Source organism: Bos mutus, chromosome 16 (genome assembly GCF_027580195.1).
Source record: "Bos mutus isolate GX-2022 chromosome 16, NWIPB_WYAK_1.1, whole genome shotgun sequence".
Classification (NCBI taxonomy): Eukaryota; Metazoa; Chordata; class Mammalia; order Artiodactyla; family Bovidae; genus Bos; species Bos mutus.
The window spans coordinates 42905941-42925556 of NC_091632.1; the positions used below are offsets into that span (position 1 = coordinate 42905941).

The following is a 19616-nucleotide window of genomic DNA, read 5'->3' on the forward strand; positions in this document are numbered from 1 at the left end:
GAAATTGTACTGGTGAAGGGTTTTTCACTTATTGAGCCAGTGTTTGCTGCTAAGTCTCCATACCCCTTACCTACTGTGTCCTTGGCAGTGTATTGATTGATATAATGGGTGTATAGAAATGTAAGTAGTAGCCTCAATGTTTGTAACCTTGGACCCTTGAGTTAATTCTTTTCTTGATTGAGCCCACCTCACCTTTGCTCTATAGGAGTGCAGCTTTGTCCAATGCTTTTCTGGAGGCTGGTGCCTGACTTTGGAATAATCACCTTTAGAGAAAGATAAGTTTCTTAAAATGTTAACAGGCCTCCTGACCAGAAGATGATGTAATTCACCTGAACTTTTGCATATGATAAGTTTGAAAGCCTGGCTTCGATTATGACCAGTAACTGCTGTCCCTGCATGATTCCACCCCTTCCCCCATTATCCTCTATGCACAACTTAAGGCATAAAAAACTATTTTGGAAAATAAAGTGCGGGCCTTGTTCACCGAAACTTGGTCTCCCCATGTCGTTCTTTCTTTCACCTTCTAGCTGAATTTTTCCTCTGAGGCGGGGAAGCTCGTCAAGCCTACTAATTTTGCCTGGGCTTCTAAGATCCGACCGGGGAGGCCTTAATGTCTCCTCTCCTTTGGGAGAACGGGAGGACGCCTGCGGCCTTCGTAGGTGACGTAAATTCCCTGCTTTGGAAGTTTATTCAGCCTCTTTTCTCCACTGAATTTCCTCACTGAGCTATCCTCATCCTATTACTCTTTATATCTTTGATAAAATATTTAAATAAATGGGTCGCCGACGCCGTCCCCGCTTCGAATACCCTGGATCAGCCGGGGCTGGACCCCCCACAGGGTCATGGTGAGGAGCAACGTTTCTTGGCACTCATCACACGTGTCTACAGACACGAATACACCTCCGGGGACTTCCCTGGTGCTCCAGTGGCTACGACTGCAGGGTCCGGGTTTGATGCCTGGTGGGGCAACTAAGATCCCCCATGCCACAACTGAGAGTTCTCATGATGCAACTAGAACTAAAAATCCCTTAAGCACAACTAAGAGCCAGGCGCAGCCAAATAAATAACAATTTAAAAAGGAAGGAATGCACCTCGGGCCCTGTCCAGGGTGGAGCAATTCCACGCATAATCCCCAGGGTACCCGCGGCGAAGGGAGGGAGTGATGGACACTTGAACAACAGGCGTCCAAGTGCCCGCTTCACTGGAAAGCGCGGCCCGACGTGAGCCACCACTCTTCCGGACCGAGGCTCGGAGCAGAACTCAGGCCCTACGTGTCCTTCGCCCGGGACCCGCGCCCACCGCCCGCGCCACGCCCCCGCGGGCGAGCAGGAGATGTCATCGATGTGCTCGGCGCTCTCCTGAACCAGCCCTAGGAATGGGCGGGCCTACTTTCCTCAGGTGGTCTAACAGGCGCCAGGCCGGACCAATGGCGTGTCATCAAGACTCCGCCCCGCCCTTCCGATTGGCCAGCGCTGGAAAGCCGCGGCCAGAGCCTCCGGGGGCGAGCCGGATCAGGACTCGGCCGGGATCATCCTCGCCATACGCTCCCTGCACTTCGGGTCTGCTTGCTCCAGCCGGGTCTGCCGCCGCCGCCGTCGCCGCCGCCATGGCCCAGTGAGTGACCCTGCGGGTGGCCAGGGAACTTTCCGGGGGCCGGCGCGGACACCGGAGCCGCCCCTGACGCCGCCTCGCCCCGGGGGTCTCCAGAGCCCGGCCTCGTGGCGCCCGGAGCCCGGGACCTCCAGAGAAGCCCCGGACCCCATGCCAACCCCGCGGCCTCGCCTTTCCTGGGACCCAGCCCCTCTGCCCCTCGCGGTGACGCGGGCGGATCCCGTTCCTAGTAAAGGAGAGAGAGGAGGGGACAGGCGTGGCCGAGGGCAGCTCGGGCCCCTGGACGGCCCGGCTGCAGAGACGGAAGGCCTCGGACGCGTCATCACCAGCTCGGCCGTAGCACAGAAGAGCCTGTGCCGGGAACCCCCTCCTTGTGCATGTGTCGTTGGTCCAGGAGAACTTGGAGACCCGCGAAGTGGTCGATGGGGGGTGGCCTGAAGGCTGCAACCCCAGGGTCTAAAGTGCAAAAGGGAGGAGTGGGCTAGAGGAAAGTTAAGATGAGTTGTTAATTGTATCAAAAGCTAGAAAACTCATGAGTTGTGATGAATTAAGTACAACTGACAAGTTTCCTTTGTTCCTCTTCCCCTCTTTCAGAGCTGACATTGCCCTGATTGGACTGGCTGTCATGGGCCAGAACTTAATTTTGAACATGAATGACCATGGCTTTGTGGTAAGTGGGGAGGGGCACACTCTTCCTTTAGGGGTCCTCGGTGCCTTAGCCTGAGTGCTGGGGACTGTTCTGATTTGGAAGATCCCTTGTAACCTGGAATGTGGTTCTCTTTCTGTTTGCTCTGTTGCTGCTTAACATTTTTGCAAGAGAGAGAAGCCCCGCTTTACATGTGGGGGTGGGAGGCCCACTTTACAGTCCTCTCAGGAAGGAGTCCTGCTGAACAGACCCACCCATTCTGCAAGGTGGCCTTGAGTAAACCCGCCCCTCTTCTGAGGCGGAGAAATCCCTCCGAAAGTGTAGATCTCAACTTTATTGCCTAATGGGATCTGGAGGAAAGTTCGGGTGTGAGTACTACACCCGAGTACATACAAGAATTACATACAAGAATTATCAGTGACAAAAGGTAACATCTGGAACTAGCCAGTTCCCAGATTTAAGTCCTAACCAAATAGTGACAGGCTCTGGCCCAATATGTTACGGCCAGTTGACCTTTGCTTATATTCAGTCCTTTGCTTTTTTATCCTATAATTAACTTTATGGTGATCCATCAGCACTTGGGTGGAGAAAAGTTAGAATCAGGGTCCTCCCTTCCCAAAACCTTGGGCTGTATAGAAACCCGTTGTTCCTTGATCCTCAGTCTGAAGGTCTTCTGTGTCCTAGGTCTCCTAATCAGGCCCTTTGTCCTTCTAGGTCTGTGCTTTTAATAGGACAGTCTCCAAAGTTGATGACTTCTTGGCCAACGAGGCGAAGGGCACCAAGGTGCTTGGTGCTCACTCCTTGGAGGAAATGGCGTCCAAGCTGAAGAAGCCACGGCGGATCATCCTCCTTGTGAAGGCCGGTCAGGCCGTTGATGATTTCATTGAGAAACTGGTGAGGCCAGCTCTCTCCCAGCTACCACTCATCTGACAGGACTTCCTTTAGCTGTTTCACTGCTTTTTGGTTAAGACCTTTTGTCCCTTTTCAGTTTCTAGATGCAGTCTGCTCACTCCTGACAAAACTGCTGCTTTAATGACTCAGTGGTGGTTAACTTGATTGGCACTAATTAAGTAACAGTATATCCTTGGGTGGTGATAATTCTTTGTATATAAAATTCTGAGGCCACCAAGAGACATGTCAGTAAGAATTCATTATCAACCAGAATAGAAATATCAGTAATCTCAGTGAAGTCTATCTTTGATGTTCAAAAAAAGCTTCCAGTTCTGGGACTTCCCTAGAGGTCCAGTGGTTAAGACTCCACTATGCCTCTGTTGAAAAATGACCTAGAAAAGAACAACGTTGTGATAAATGACACACCAGATTTTTTGTGTAGTAAGATGTCAGGCTGCCCAGGACTAGTTTGGATGGAATGAACTGGAAAATTGCAGAGTACTCTTCACTGTGTGTGTATGAGAGAGTCTGACTCTTAGGGAACCCCTGGACTGTAACCCACCAGGCTCCTCTGTCCATGGAATTCTCCAGGCAAGAATACTGAAGTGGGTAGCAATTCCCTTCTCCAGGGAATCTTCCTGACCTAGGGATCGAACGTGGGTCTCCTGCATTGGAGGTAGATTCTTTACCATTTGAGCCACCATGGAAGTCCACTCTTCAGCACAGGACAGTATTAAGTAATGTAAACTGGAGCCTTGTGCGGGGAGGTTGAATAATGAATCTCCCTTGTGGGGGGAGATTGAATGATAAAGCCAGCTTAGTTGGTGAGCCATAGGAAGATATTCTTGTTCAATGCCTGGTCTTTTCCTGCCATCTTCAAATGGTGGTGATCAAATAATTTATTCATATACCAAACCATTAGATATTTACTGGACCCACTTTCTGTTCCAGGCAGAGATTTTATAGATCTTTTAAAACTAATCCAATCTAGGAATATAAATCCTAGATACGTGGTACCCATTGGACATAGAAAATTTTCCAAGTAGGATTTGTTTGTTGTAAAAATCTTAGTTAAAAAGAATTACTTCAGTTGTGGAGAGTTCTGATTGGGTTTGCTTGCTAGCCCTAAGCTTAAATAGGGTTTCCCTGGCCTAGTGGCCAGACAGCAAAGAATCTGCCAGCAGTGTGCAAGACCCAGGTTCTCTCTCTAGGTTGGGAAGATCCCCCAGAAAAGGAAATGGCAAACTGCTCCAGTATTCTTGCCTGGAGAATTCGATGCACGGAGGAGCCTGGTGGGCTACAGTCCAAGGGTTTGAAAAAGAGTCAGACATGACTGAGTGATTGACACTTTGACTTTCAACTCTAGCCTCAGAGAGGATTGTTGAAGATTAAACTTTTTACACACAGACACACACACAGACACACACACTTTCAGGCTTTCAGGTTTATTTGGGATAAATTCTTGTTTGTTTTAGCTGGTCAAGGTATATTCATTTTTGTCTTTCATTTCTTTGCCTTAATGCTGGTGTCTGGTTAACAGGTACCTTTGCTAGACATTGGTGATATCATCATTGATGGAGGAAATTCTGAATACAGGGATACCATGGTGAGTGTTTCTCAGTCCACATTCTTCCAGGTTCTGGGAACATTTTAGAAAAAAAGCAGCAGTGCTGCGCATGTGACGGAAGAGTGGACATCCTGTGGTGCTGATTCTTTGGGGACTGGCCATCAAGACGTGCTTGATGGATGAGGTTCTCACTGGTCACACATGGAACTCAGAAGGATGACTGCTGCTTAGACTCAGCAAGCTGGGCGTTTATGCTCATGTCCCTTTCTCTTCACCAATCCGTGATACATCTTTGGGCAGTGTGGGTGAGGGCCACTGCTCTAATGGGTTCATGTGCTGGGAAAGTCCCGGTACAATCTAAGTGCCGAGTGGCCATAAGTCATGCTTGTATTAAACCACCTCTTCGTTGAGTCTTATTGTACAAGGTCTGTAAGGTGAGAATGTATGTTTGGCTTTATTATTTCCCTTTGGGTTGGTTTGGTTTAGTTGCTAAGTTGTGTCTGACTCTTGCAACTCCATGGACTGTAGCCTACCAGGCTCCTCTGTCCATGGGGATTCTCTAGGCAAGAATACTGGAGTTGGTTGCCAGTTACTTCTTCGGGGATCTTCCCGACCCAGGAATCGAATCTGGGTCTCCTGCATTGCAGGCAGATTCTTTACCAACTGAGCTACGAGGGAAGCCCTCCCTTTGGGTAGCTATCTTAAACATCCATGGATTTTTTTTTTTAAGTTCCCAAACTGAGGGAATTAAATATCTTGAATGGCCAGGTTATTCTTGGATTCTTGGGTCACTGAAGTCAAATGTGGAATGTCCATACCTGTCTCATATGGTGGGAGAAACTGATTTTAGGAAACATGATGAAATTCTTTTTCTTTCCTGTAGAGACGGTGTCGAGACCTCAAGGAGAAGGGCATCTTGTTTGTGGGGAGCGGAGTTAGCGGTGGAGAGGACGGGGCCCGATATGGCCCGTCGCTTATGCCGGGAGGGAACAAGGAGGCCTGGTGAGTACTGCAGGCACCACCTGCATGGGCACAGGGAGCCTGGACCTAGAGATCGGTGGGTGGAGGCCAGCCCTGCCACCCACTGTCCTCTGTGCAGTCTGAGTGATGGCGATGGGAGATGCTGGACATAGTCTTTTATGTTTTGTTGCTTTGATGTAATGTGTGTACCTGTTTCTCTTTTCCTTTTTCTCTCTGTTATTTCCTCCAGTACCGATAATGGAAGTTCTAAGTAGGCTTCAAGGGTTCAGAGGCTTTAAGAAGGCAGCTCAGATAATGCACTGTCTGGACTTAGGAGTAAGGTTTGCCTCTTCAGCTCAGATATGTATAGTTAATCACTGTGAATAATGGCAGTCAGATGAGGCCTCTTCCGTTCCCTGGAAACCAGGTAGAGAATTTTTACTTAACTGAGGAAGAAACAAATTTTACATTGCCCACCGTGCTGTGTGTAAGAGGACGGGTAGTCGGCCGGAAGGGAGGTGCTCTGGTGATGATGTAACAGGTGGGCTGTATGAGACACAGGGGTTGGGGTGATAAGCCGGGTAGAGGATTAAAATGAAAAGATGCAAGTAATTAGTTGTATGTAACTTAGACTGAGGGAAACACCACTGCTGAGGCTGCAGGAAAAGAGAAAGCCAGATAGAGGACAATAGATAGAGCAGAAGAGAAAGAAATAGAAAAGGAAGGATCCCTGTGAGGGAGACATGGACAGGCAATGTACTTTTTTGAATGAGTTTGGTTTCCAAATATTGTAGACTTACATTAGGCAATAAAGTAAGGCGTGATCAGGGACTTCCCTGGCAGTCTTACGGTTAAGACTCTGAGCTTCTATTGTAGGGTGCATGGGTTTAGTCCCTGATTGGGGAGCTAGGATCCCACATGCATTGAGGCTTAGACAAAAAAAGTTTAAAAAAAAGAAGAATTTATTAAAAAAGGAGTGATCAAATCCAGTCCCCAGAGATGAGGGGTTTATTGGGAAAGATTATTCTTTTAATTACTCCCCTAATGATTAGTTAGTTAATTCATTCGCTCAGTCATGTCCCACTCTTTGGGACCCCGTGGACTGCAGCACACCAGGCTTCCTTGTCCATCACCAACTCCCAGAGCTTGTTCACTCACGTCCATCGAGTCAGTGATGCCATCTAACCATCTCATCCTCTGTCACCCCCTTCTCCTCCTGCCTTCAGTCTTTCCCTAATGATTCTCTTGAATGTGTTAAAATCTAGAGGCAGAGGCCTTCCTGCTCTCATAAGCTTAAAAAGAGTTACCTTGGGTACTGCCCAGTGAAGGCTGTTAGAACTGCAGACGGTACACACGAAAGTGCTATACATACATTCATGAGTGCTCCAGTTCCCGTGGATACATTTTCCTGACTGGCCCGTCAGGAGCAGAAATGGTACTTTTACCTGAAAAAGTGAGTCAAGTTCAGGGAAGCTCTAAAGGGTTAAAGTGGAGCTGCCTCAGCCCCTCATCCTATGCAGCCCCATCAGGTTTCATGTCTTCACCGAATCCCTTTTGTGAAGTAGCCTGTATTGGTTAGCAGTGAGAACAGAAGGAAAAGGTGTCAGGAGGTACAGGAGGCATGCAAGGAATGCAGAGCAGCTGCTTTTTCTCCGAACGGTAAGGAATACAGCTCTTGGAAGTGCTTCCGGTTCTGTCTGTCCAGGATCCTGCCATCAGTGATAACATCATTCCAGACAGTAGAAGGCTCTGTGGGAACGGTGGGGATCGCTGTGTTTTCTGAGATGCACAGAAGTTTCTCCTGGGGCCTTGCTGACCCTTCTGCCCAGGCTTTTTGTCTCCTATCTCAAATCAGATAGTCCGCAGCCTCTGACTGGCTTACCTTGAGGACTTAGTTTATTCATGACTTTTTCGAGGGCACTCCCACCTTCCATTAGAAAGGAAAAATTGGGTGGGAGGGGCCGTCCTTGAGAACTTAAGGAGCCCTCAGCCCTTCTGTTCTTGGCAGCTGAACCACGCGCTTCCCTCCCACAGGCCCCACATCAAGGCCATCTTCCAAGGCATCGCCGCCAAAGTGGGGACAGGAGAACCCTGCTGTGACTGGGTAGGTTCTGGGCCCCGCTCGAGCCAGTTGGCACCACGGGCACAGGGTGCAGAGGATCGCTGCAGGCCCGGTGGTTTGCTTTGTCACATGAGTGCCTCAGTCTCTTAAGACACTAGCATAGCTGGTGTCTAAAACGTGTCTCTTGTACATTCCTTGTATCTTAATATTCATAACTGGAGGTTGATATTAAAAGCAGCCCTTCTCAATTCATCTAAAATATGGATTCCTTAAAAAAGTATCAGGAAAGAAAAGGTGAACTAAGATTTTTTAGTCATATTACTTCATGGCTAAAGAAAGAATGCCAAGGGAGTTTCCTGGTGGTCCAGTGGTTAGGACTTCACAATCTCATTGCCATGGCCTGGGTTCAGTCCCTGGTTAGGGAACTAAGATCCCACAAGCTGCACAGCTGGAAAAAAAAGAATGTCAGAATCAAATGTGGAGTTTGCTCCTGGGATTGGTACTCTGTGCTAGATTAGCACAGAAAAGCTGCAGCTTTTTGCCCTCACTGAATGTGACAGAGGCCAAGGCTAATACTTCCCCTTCCTATATTTTGTGTTATGAATAAAATACATTGTCTCTTGTTACAGCCTCAGTCCATCCCATCAATGAACAGAGCACTGGGCTGGGGACACCTGAGTTGTCATGCTGGCTCCCCACTAACTAGAACTGTGACATTAGATGGTCACTGTGTCCCCTGGGCTTCAGTCACTGTTTTCCCCTGGGCTTCAGTCACTGTCTTCCATGGGCTTCAGTGTTCTCATTTGTCAAATATGGGGGTTGGGCTGGGTGACCTCCAAGATTGCTTTAGCTCCTAATCCCCTGGAATTTTATTCTACGTGCCATTTTTATTGATGTTTTGTTTTACATGAGATAAAAGGCAGGGATGAAACAAGGACTCAAGGACACAGGGAAGGAGGGGCCCTCCCCATGCCTGGGCCTGACAGGGCCTGGTGACCAAGCTGCCCTCACACTTTAACCCGTGGTCACTGAGGTCAGTCAGAAACCCTTGTGTCAAGAGGGGCTGGTGCTGTGACTCAGAGGACTGAGTAAGTTCCTCACAAGTATGGAGGACTGGGAAGGGAGTTTGTTCCTTGAATAAATTGCTATAGTAAAAATGAAGGCACAGTGGCAGTAACTTTTTTTTAGATACATTTAGGACGTAACCATGGAGAAAGTAACAGTACTTGCCTGTGTATCTTGATCAACTCTCATTGATTTTCCATAGCCCCAAGCCTTCCCCTTAGGTTATTGAAAAAACTGGTCTAGACACTAAAAGCGGGCCCCCCTTAGTTCAGTACTGAAGTTACAGGAAGGAAGGGGTGAAGCAAGGTGTTATTAGCCATATAATTTCACGGCCGAAGAAAGTGTCAAAACCAGGAGGGGGTAGGTCAGCAGTGGAAAGGTGGGCGGAAGCCTCTGTGTAAGGGTGACCTGGGACAGCATTCCTCCCGGCTGTGCAGCTGCGGGGACACTGCTTGGGCCACCAGCACCATCCACGGGCAGGCACGTCCCGTCCTGGAGATGGCAGCACCTGACGTGCAGTCTGATGCCCCGTCACCCTCCCTGTCCAGACTCGATGCCCTCCAGCCAGTTTTCAGGTACTCTGACTTCCCCTGTGGCTTATCCACAGGGACAGAGGAGGGTGTCACTTGGACTAACACTGGTCACCACACAAAGTTAAATTTCTCATCATAAATTCACAGACTGGTATTGTGGTTTTATAACCTTGCTGGCTTTATTATACATCAGTACCTTGTCCACTCTGGCACCCTGGCGAGAACACATTTCTGGGCTTACATGGTTGAGGGCCAGACCTTGTATCTGAGGTCTCCTTACCCCTCAGTGGCCATTACAACTACAGAACATTTCTGTATTGTTTAAAGTACAAGTGGTTTAATTGGCCAGCTTCTTTTCCCCTTGCAGTTGAAAATACTATAGATACTTCTTCATTTTTTTTGTCTGGGGAGGGAGCCTGGCCAAAGGATGGGACATGGGCTCCTCCGGTGTGCTTTGTGGCCCCCTGAAGGCCTCCTGGCTTGTGGTTCTCACAGGTTGGGGACGAGGGTGCGGGACACTTTGTGAAGATGGTGCACAACGGCATAGAGTACGGGGACATGCAGCTCATCTGTGAGGCCTACCACCTGATGAGGGACGTCCTGTGCATGGGGCACGCTGAGATGGCCAAGGTGAGCCTGGGCAGGGGCGGGGCAGGAGTGCTGCGTGCTCGGTCGTGTCTGACTCTGTGACCCCATGGACTGAAGCCCACCAGGCTCCTGTCCATGGGGATTCTCCAGGCAAGAATACTTGAGTGGGTTGCCACTGGCTTCTCCAGGGGATCTTCCCGACCCAGGGGTCTAATCCACGTCTCCTGCATTGGCAGGTGGGTTTTTTTACCACCAGCACCACCTGGGAAGCCCCAAGGTGGGTGGCAGTAAGTCTTGCTCACTGTTTTTCCCTTGGTCATCCTGGTGGCCTGGCTGGACTCAGCCTCATCCCAGGGCTGCTCTCAGTAACAGGATCACAAGATGTGACAGGCGGACACTCAGCCAGGGACAGTGTTTTAGGCCAGTGTCACTCAACTGCAGGGTCCCTCATGGGAGGAGCAACAGAAGCCCGTTTTTCTGATCAAGGTGGGACTGGCTGACAGTTAATCAAAAAGCTAGAGATGGAAACAAGCATTTCCGCCAACATTTTATTATGAAAGTGTTCAAACATACAACACAACGGAAAGAACTTGAGTGATCACTTACACACACAACCTAGACTGTGCCATTGACATTTTACTGTGTTAAGTACTTGCTTTATTATCTGTCCATCCCTCTATTAGTTTTATGTTATATAAATAAATATATTTATTTTATATATATTTGAAATATATACTTCAAAGTAAACTGCAGATGTTAGTACTCTTTAGATACTTCAGCATCATTAAATAGGCAAACATTTATTTTTTGGCCGTATAACAGGTGGGATCTTAGTTCCCTGGCCAGTGGAAGTCTTAACTGCTGGCCTGCCGATGCAGTCCCCTATTCTGAGCTTCCACTGCACAGGCCATGGGTTCCATCCCTGGTTGGAGAACTAAGACCCTACATGCCTTTCAGTGCAGTCCCCCAAAAAGAAAATACAGGAAGGTATGTTCAAAAGTTCACCCACCCGTCATTGTATGAGCGGTCCTTTTAAGTGTGGCCGTGCTGATCGGCATCTGTCAGCCTTCTCATCTGGAGCTCGTCCTTCCAGTTATTTCCAGTGGAACATGATTGACAGATGCTTACTTGCAAGGTATACAGTGCAGAGTCCTTCCAGATTCTCTACTTTTCCTCCTAATTTTTATTTTATTTTATTTTTTTTATTTTTATTTTTACTTTTCCTCCTAATTTTTAAATGTGTCATCCTCATTTACCTTGTTTTACTGACTTTTCTTTATTGTTCTTTCAAAAACAATGACTTAGTTTTCATAGAAACATTACTTTTTTGTGTGTGTTCATATTTAATTGGTTTACATAATATGAGTCCCTGGATTATATGCCAGGCACTCTTCTATGTTGGGGATGTATTAGTGGAAAAAACAAAGTCCTGCCCTCATGGATCTTGAGAGGACAGACAATAATGACTGATTATAAAAAGCTAGTTCATGATCATTATTGTAAAGAAAAGTAAAGGGATGTAAGAGGCTGCTCTCCAGATTGACTGCTGGAGAAAGGTGACTGTAGGGAGACCCATGCGAGGTGAGGGTACACCCGGCTCAGGGAAGCACAGTCTGGTGATCAGAAGACCAGCATCAACAGGCTGCAATCAGATGCAGCTGACTCTTAGCATAAAACTTAGCTGGTGGGAGAAGTGTTGGGGTGTCCTGGAGAGGAGCCAGTTAGCTTCAGGTGTTGAGCAGGTTGTGAGCAGCCGTCAGTATTGACAGGGGAGAAGGATGAGTCCATTAGGGGAGTGTCTCCTACATAACCCTGGTTTCTCTCACATTGCTTTCTTTCATGCCTTGCACACAGGCCTTTGAGGAATGGAATAAGACAGAGCTGGACTCATTCCTGATTGAAATCACAGCCAATATTCTCAAGTTCCAAGATGCTGATGGCAAACACCTGCTGCCAAAGATCCGGGACAGCGCGGGGCAGAAGGGCACCGGGAAGTGGACCGCCATCTCCGCCCTGGAGTACGGCGTGCCCGTCACCCTCATCGGTAACGCTCAGCTTTTGACTGAACCCCTGTCTCGGTTTTGATCCTGGCATCCTTCTGGAGTGTTAGTGTAGCCCTGCCCCTGAGAGCAGGCCTTCCAGAGCGCCTGTTCAACACTAGTTGGCTTTCCAAGTGCGGTCTGCTCTTTCTGCATTTGCATAAGGTTACAGTGTGAGAGAGGCTGAAGCTGCCTTTGAATCTCTTCTTTGTAATCCTTCTGCCAGTCATGTGAGCTTTAAGATGAATTCCAGAATCACTATCTGTCTTTTGCAGTTTGACTTTGAGGAGTTTTTTTTTTTGGCTACACTGCTCAGCTTGTGGATCTTAGTTCCCTGACCAGGGACAGAAGCTGGGGCCCTGCAGTGAAAGCACTGAGTCCTAATCACTGGACTGCCGGGGAATTCCCTGGATCATTTTAACATTAGTGATTTAATTATAGTCAGTGACTTAAGGTCTTTTTAATAGGAAAGGTAACTGTAATGGAATTTTTCATACGACAGTTCACACAATAATAAAAGCTTAGGTACTCAACACTATTTTGCTAAGTTTTTTTCTCAGTTATCTAGTAAAATATTACTTATGTGTTTCTAGTCCTTTAATATTTCTTTCCTAAGTTCTTAGAAGAGTACTGCTGTCCTGAAGTTGTCTTATATCCTTCCCACCCTTGTTTTTTTATCTTAATGAGCTAAACATCAAACTCAAAAAGATGTAGAGAGACGGAAATAATCAGCAGAGATAAAAATACTAAGAGGATTAACAGAACAGCATGATGGTTCTTTAAGAATAAAATAGGGACTTCCGCTGCAGGGGGCACAGGTTCAATCCCTGGTTGGGGAACTAAGATCCCTCATGCCTTTCTATGTGACAAAAAAACAGATAAAAAAGAATAAAATAGATACACCTGGCAAGATTGAAAAGAAGAATGAAGGCAGGCTCTGGCCTGTTTACTGACAGGCTGTTCATTGCTCCTGGCAGAGTGGTTCCCCAGCACTGTTGGCTCTTCCAGACACCGGTTGCCTTTCCCTCCTAATCTCCCACTTTGGTTTCGTGGTTAATTACGCTTCACTGTTCACATTGAACAGGGTGGTTGCTGGCCTGGTGAGGAGGGAAGCAGTTAGTCCAGCTCTACAGAGAAGGATGTGGACTGCTATTTAGCTAATCTGAATACCATCCGGGGGCGGGCCACAGGACCAGTAACTGGGAGCAGTTCGTGCAACATTGACTCAAATATATGAGTATTAGAGCCCTCAAGAGAGTCCTACTCGGATGTTTCAGAGACTTTGTCCCTTCCTAGTGGACGGCAGGCAGGCTTCCTCCTGGCCAGGTGCCATTCTTGCTTGCTGAACTAATGGGGAAGCGAGTCTTCTGTCTAATCTTTAAGCAACCCTGCGGTTACACCGCGCTTGCCTTCTTGTGCCTTTGTCTTTCGAAGCCTTTACCCAGGACTGCTAAGTCATCGTGTGTGTGCAGGAGCCCAGAGAGGCGGACGGGGCCAGGGAGACACCCACTCTCAAGGCTATGGCCAGAATCCTTTCCTCAAGACTGAGTCCCCTGTTAGTTCCTAAAGGTTTTACTTCATTTTGTCTGTTGGGAAAAATGGTCAATTATTCTAATTTTGCAAATTGTCAATTGGGTGACTATAAGTGATGATTTTTAAGATACCAAATGGTCTTAATATTAAAATACTATACTGAGGGACTTCCCTGGAGGTCCAGTGGTTAATACTCTGCAGTTCCACTGCAGGCACTGTGGGTTCGATCCCCAGTCAGGGAACAAAGATCCTCTATGCTACCTGCCTCACCAAAAAGATAAAGTACTATATTGAAATTTTTTTACTCAAATGAAATAAAACTGTTAAACTGCAACGATGATCATGGATATACTGAAAATTAAACTGTAAGAATTAGAAAATGTAATTTTATGAAGGGTGAAGTCTGTGTTACTTCTGAATGTACTGGTTGTTTCAAAGTTGTGGGTATTAGTGCTTAAAAGAAAACAAATTGAGTTGTTGGTGAGCATTTAAAAATTAAAGTCCTCCCAGCTGAAACAGAAATTTTACTGTTGGACCAACACCGAGTTCATTCTTAATAATAGTGATTTTTGCTGCTTCATTTTTCCCCTTAAAGCACCCCCTTTGAATTTCATGGTGGTCTTTGTGGTTGAATACCCGCGTTTATGTGGAAGACTGACTTGGACTTTTAATTTTCAGATTAACTGTTTCGAGCTTCTTATGAAAGTTTGTTTTAACTCTGGTGGCCTAAGGTTGAGACTTTCAGCTCTTTGTAAAACTGAAGTCGTGCTCCCCTCCTGCTCCCCTCACCCACTCCGGCTCGAGCGCTCCTCCTCGGGTTCTGTGTGTGCACATTGGTGACACATTATCTACCCCCTCCCCCCACACAGGAGAAGCCGTCTTCGCGAGATGCTTATCATCTCTGAAGGATGAGAGGATCCAAGCCAGCAAAAAGCTGAAGGGGCCTCAGAATGTCCCGTTTGAAGGAGATAAGAAATCATTCCTGGAGGACATTCGAAAGGTGTGCGGGCCCTGTCAGGGGTGGGTGGGGGAGGGGGCTGCTTCCGGAGAGCATCCTGAGGCCACATGGAGGGGGGACAGTCCAGCCGTGCCCTTTGATCGGATCTGCAGCCTGTCCTAAACTGTAGACCTTGCACTGCTGGGGGTGGGGATGAGGAAGTAGGATCTGTGCTGCTGGGGGGAATGGGGAGCGGGCAGGGAAGATAGGGCATCCGTGTGCTGACTGCAGTTCTGATGAGTCTTGGTGTCCATCTTCAGGCCCTCTATGCCTCCAAGATCATCTCTTACGCTCAGGGCTTCATGCTGCTAAGACAGGCAGCCACTGAATTTGGCTGGACCCTCAACTATGGTGGCATCGCCCTGATGTGGAGGGGGGGCTGCATCATCAGGAGGTGAGTGCTGGTGGGGGAACCAGGGGCTCAGGCGCTCTCAGGAGGGCTTTCCTGGAGCTGCGCACGGAGTCCTCTCGCTGGCCACCAGGCAGCTTTAAGTGTCACCTCACCTTCCTGTGTGTCAGTTACTTGAGTGTTCACACTGCCCCGTCTAAAGTGCTTCCGTGCGCACAGTCATGCCCTCTGCCCAGGCCTCTTGTGACCTGGGCTTCGGTGTTCCTGGTCCGTACAGCAAGCTTTGGGGGTGGGGTCGGGAGGACAGGTGCCTTGGTAGCTCGCTGGGGTTTCTGTTACTTCCCCTCCTTTCTACCAGGCTATCAGCCTGCTACCTGAGATTCATCGACTTTCTCTCTCATGGTTATTTCAGTGTATTCCTGGGAAAGATAAAAGATGCGTTTGATCGAAACCCAGGACTTCAGAATCTATTGCTGGATGACTTCTTTAAGTCAGCTGTGGAAAACTGCCAGGTGTGTAGCCCAGAGCTGGGTGGTACGGGAATTCCATCTCTGGGTTTTGCTCTGAGGGGCATCTGCTCTTGCACGCACACCTGAAAGTCTGTTGTCTTTTCTGAGAGCTAGTCACTAGTCTCTGGCTTTGCTTTTCTGGCTCAGGACTCCTGGCGGCGGGCCATCAGTACTGGTGTCCAGGCAGGCATTCCCATGCCCTGCTTCACCACTGCTCTCTCTTTCTACGATGGGTACAGACACGAGATGCTGCCAGCCAACCTCATCCAGGTAAGCTTTAGGGTGGGTGGTGAACATCCACCTGGGTGGTGCCCGGAGTCCCGTGCCTGCCTCTGTCCTAACCAGCCTGTCCCTTATTCCCCAGGCTCAGCGCGACTACTTTGGGGCGCATACCTACGAACTCTTGGCCAAGCCGGGCCAGTTCATCCACACCAACTGGACGGGCCACGGGGGCAGTGTGTCCTCGTCGTCGTACAACGCCTGATGGGCTTCTTTTCCAAGCCACAGCTCCGCAGACCGGGACATTCCATTTGCCACACAGCACTGCTTACATGGCCCTCTGCCCTACTTTCTGCTCAGATCTTTTAAAATATCATGTGTCGTAAGAGACTCCTCTGAAGAGTTGGCCCGAATCTCTATGTGTCAAGTAGTTCGGAGAGAACCAGCACGCCCTCTGCCCTCACCTCTTGGGACGGAGCAGGAGTGGAGTGTGTGCGAGACAGTGTGAGCCAGCTCCCCGAGGCAGCGTTCCCCGCGTGTCCTGTGGCTGAGGGAGGCAGCGGCTCTCATCAAGGTGGGGAACGGTTTTGTAGAGTTTGATCAAACTGGAACCTTTGTATCACACACCTGAACTCCCTTTCCTTTTACTTAATAAAAGAAAAACAAAAAATCATATTTATGCTTTTTCTCCAGATTCTTTAAGTAGTCTTACCTCATCCACACTGAGCTACAGCCTCACTGGCAGAAAGATGTGCACCCGATTTCATTACATTTGAATTAGTTTATTTCCTTTATTTAGTCTTGTTAAATATTTTCTTCTTTATTTTCTTAAAAAAATAAACAAAAAACCAATACCAGAAACACCAAAGTTAGGTAATGATTAACTCTGGAGGGAAGGGTGAGGAAATAGTCAAGAAGTGAGTGAACTAGCTTATGACCTACTAGCTGTATGACTTAAGACAAATAAATTATTTAAGATCTCTGGCCTCACTTTTTCATTTGTAAAATGGGGATAATAATCATACCAGCCTCCCTAAGACGCTTCCCTTGTGGCCCAGCTGGTAAAGAATCCACCTGCAGTTTGGGAGACCTGGGTTCGATCCCTGGGTTGGGACGATCCCCTGGAGAAGGGAACGGTTACCCCCTCCAGTATTCTGGCCTGGAGAATTCTGGCCTCCTTAAGGCTATTTTGAAGATACACCTGGTAAAAACTGAACAACACTTGACACATAAGCATCTACATAAATGGTAATTATTCTTATTGGTAATTATTGGTAATGGTAATAATTACCACTTGAGGGTGTGCCTGTCCTTGGAGGCAGTGGTATTTCTGAAGAAACCAAATGTTACTTCTAGCACTTACTGGTGAATTCACTTTACAAACCAGCCCTGAAACAGTTCTTGGCAGGGCTCCTCTGTGTGCTCAGGTGTTTAAGCAGATCTTCACTGAATACATCACTAACAGCCACCACCCTGCCAGGGGGTGGAGCTTGGCAGCGGTTGGGGGTGGGAGGAAGTAGGCTCTGAGTCAGTAGGTCTGGGGCGGGGAACCCATATTCTGCATTTCTTTTTAAAAATTATTTTTAGAGAATAATTACTTCATGATATTGTGATAGTTTTTGCCATCACATGAACATGAATCAGCCACAGGTATACCTGTGTACATATTCTGCATTTCTAACAAGCTCCCAGGTTCCCATTATGGCACAAGAAGGGCAAGATAAACGGGAGATATTTTTATTGTTAATATGAGTCCTTTGCCTGGGTGTCTTTTTTTTTTTTTTTTTTACTATATATTATTTCATGCCTTAGGAATTTTGCATACCATGACATATTAGAAAAATACATTGATAAAAAACTCCCTACGTTAGCTCTAGTAAAGGCAGCCCAGCCCAATGGTTAGAGCCTGGGCCCATACCTTAGAATCACCACTAATTCATGGTTACTCTGATCCTTAATCTCGGTACCTATGTGCTGCCTCATCTGTAAAAAGATGATAATAGCACCTGTTCACAGAGCTCTTTTGAGGATTAGTGTTTGCCACATAGTGAATCCTATTTATGATTTACTCTTTATTACCTACCTCCTGGTGAAGGTGAGGTAGTTGAACAATTCTAAAAGTGGATGGAGGTGGACACAGACGGGTTCTGCTCCCAGCCAGGTGGGTCCTGTCCAGCACAACTGCTTCAGGGACAATCTGGTGGCCGTTCTGGCAAAGGGCCTCCCTTGGCAAAAAAAAAAAAAAAACACCAAAAACTGTAGGTCTGTTATGATGTCAGCCACAACTTCTTTCTGCTTTATTTGGGACAGAAAGGAGTTAATTAGGAAGACATATAGGGGAGGGAGGGAGGCTCAAGAGGGTCAGGATATATATACACACGTAGACCTGATCGATGTTGTATAGCAGAAACAACACAATATTGTAAAGCAATTACACTTCAATTGAAGGAAAAAAAGACATGGATCCGACAAGGGAGCAGACATGATCTCTCAGCAGAGGCTTTAGTCAAGGGATTTGCAGCTGTCATCTTCGAGGCAGATGGAAGCCATCTTTTCAGGAGGGGTAGAGAGACCGTCAGGATGTATATGCCATGCTTAGTATGTATGTTGGCATAGACACATTCACTGTCTAGTAATGGATATGCTGTGCCAGTTTCTGCCCAGTGTGTAACAAACCACCCCAAACTCCGTGGTGTAACATAACTACCATTTTTTTTATCCTAATTCTGAGGGTCAGAAATTTGGAAGGCTACCGGGGTGATGGCTTATCTCTGTTCCACAATATCTGGGGGCCTCAGCTAGGAAGACTTGAAAGCTGGGGGTGGTTCCATGGCTGGGACCATGTGGAGGTGTCTGTCTTCTTCATTCATCAGGTGGCCAATGTTGGCTGGGACCTCAGCCCCGGCTATCAGCTGGAAAGTTACATGGTGGCCTCACCATGTGGCCTCAGTTGGCCTTGCTGAGGCAAACATCTTACTCGGTGGCTCAGTGTTGCAGCTAACAAAACAAACACCACCTTGCCTTTAACGCCTAGCCATATTGGCAGATAGATGGGGAAACAATGGAAACAGTGACAGACTTTATTTTCTTGGGCTCGAAAATCACTGCAGATGGTGACTGCAGCCATGAAATTAAAAGATGTTTGCTCCTTGGAAGAAAAGCTATGACAAACCTAGAAATCATATTAAAAAGCAGAGACACTGCTTTGCTGACAAAGGTCCATCTAGTCAAAGCCATAAGTAGTCACGTATGGTTATGAGAGTTGGACTATAAAGAAAGCTGAGCACCGAAGAACTGTGGTGTTAGAGAAGACTCTTGAGAGTCCCTTGGACTGCAAGGAGATCAATCTAGTCAATCCTAAAGGAAATCAGTCCTGAATATTCATTGGAGGGACTGATGCTGAAGCTGAAGCTCCAATACTTTGGGCAGCTGATGTGAAGAACGGACTCACTGGAAAAGACCCTGATGCTGGGAAAGATTGAAGGCAAGAGGAGAAGGGGACGACGGAGGATGAGATGAGCAAGCTCTGGGAGAATAGTGTAGGACAGGAAAGCCTGGCGTGCTGCAGTCCATGGGGTTGAACAGAGTCAGACACGACTGAGTGACTACACAACAATGGACGTAGCAGAGCATTATTTCAGCCCTATCAGTTACAAGCGAGTCATAAGTTCAAGGGAAGGAGTATGGCTTTACCTCTTGATGGTGGGGAGTGGAAAGCTCTAGGGGAGCATGTGGGTCAGGAGATTTTTCCTTTTTTTTTTTTCCAAATATAATCTGCCACATATGCTTCCTTTGAAAAGGACAATTTGTGACATGGGAAGGTTGGGAACTCTGGCCTTATTTGGGGATTTTCCTGAGGGTCTCATATAGTAATCAATGGCACACATGAGAATATAATAATAGCTAACAGAGGGTGTGCCAGGCACTGTTTTAAGTTTACTTGTTTAATACAACAGCCTCTGAAAGAGGTACTATCACTATTCCCAGTTTACAGACAAAGCTTGAGGATGTGAAGTAACTTGTCCAAGGTCACAGAGCTCCTGCAGA

The 19616-nt window shown here is 47.5% G+C and overlaps 1 protein-coding gene across 1 annotated transcript; it reads left to right on the top strand.

The window, feature by feature from the left end:
* The first annotated feature begins 1458 nt into the window (after positions 1-1458).
* Positions 1459-16244, top strand: PGD (phosphogluconate dehydrogenase). The gene is made up of 13 exons (XM_070385226.1): positions 1459-1614; positions 2206-2281; positions 2972-3151; positions 4689-4754; positions 5599-5717; positions 7710-7779; positions 9831-9965; positions 11778-11967; positions 14365-14495; positions 14753-14886; positions 15254-15353; positions 15498-15620; positions 15715-16244. Exons 1-13 carry the CDS (start codon positions 1607-1609, stop codon positions 15832-15834), a joined length of 1452 nt encoding a protein of 483 aa, XP_070241327.1. The 5' UTR covers positions 1459-1606; the 3' UTR covers positions 15835-16244.
* The last annotated feature ends 3372 nt before the right edge of the window (positions 16245-19616 follow it).

Bases quoted from the DNA above. Each gene is read 5' to 3' on its own strand.
- PGD (XM_070385226.1), top strand. The intron at 2,282-2,971 runs GTAAGTGGGGAG...TTGTCCTTCTAG, and splicing joins TGAATGACCATGGCTTTGTG to GTCTGTGCTTTTAATAGGAC. The intron at 15,354-15,497 runs GTGTGTAGCCCA...TTTCTGGCTCAG, and splicing joins CAGCTGTGGAAAACTGCCAG to GACTCCTGGCGGCGGGCCAT.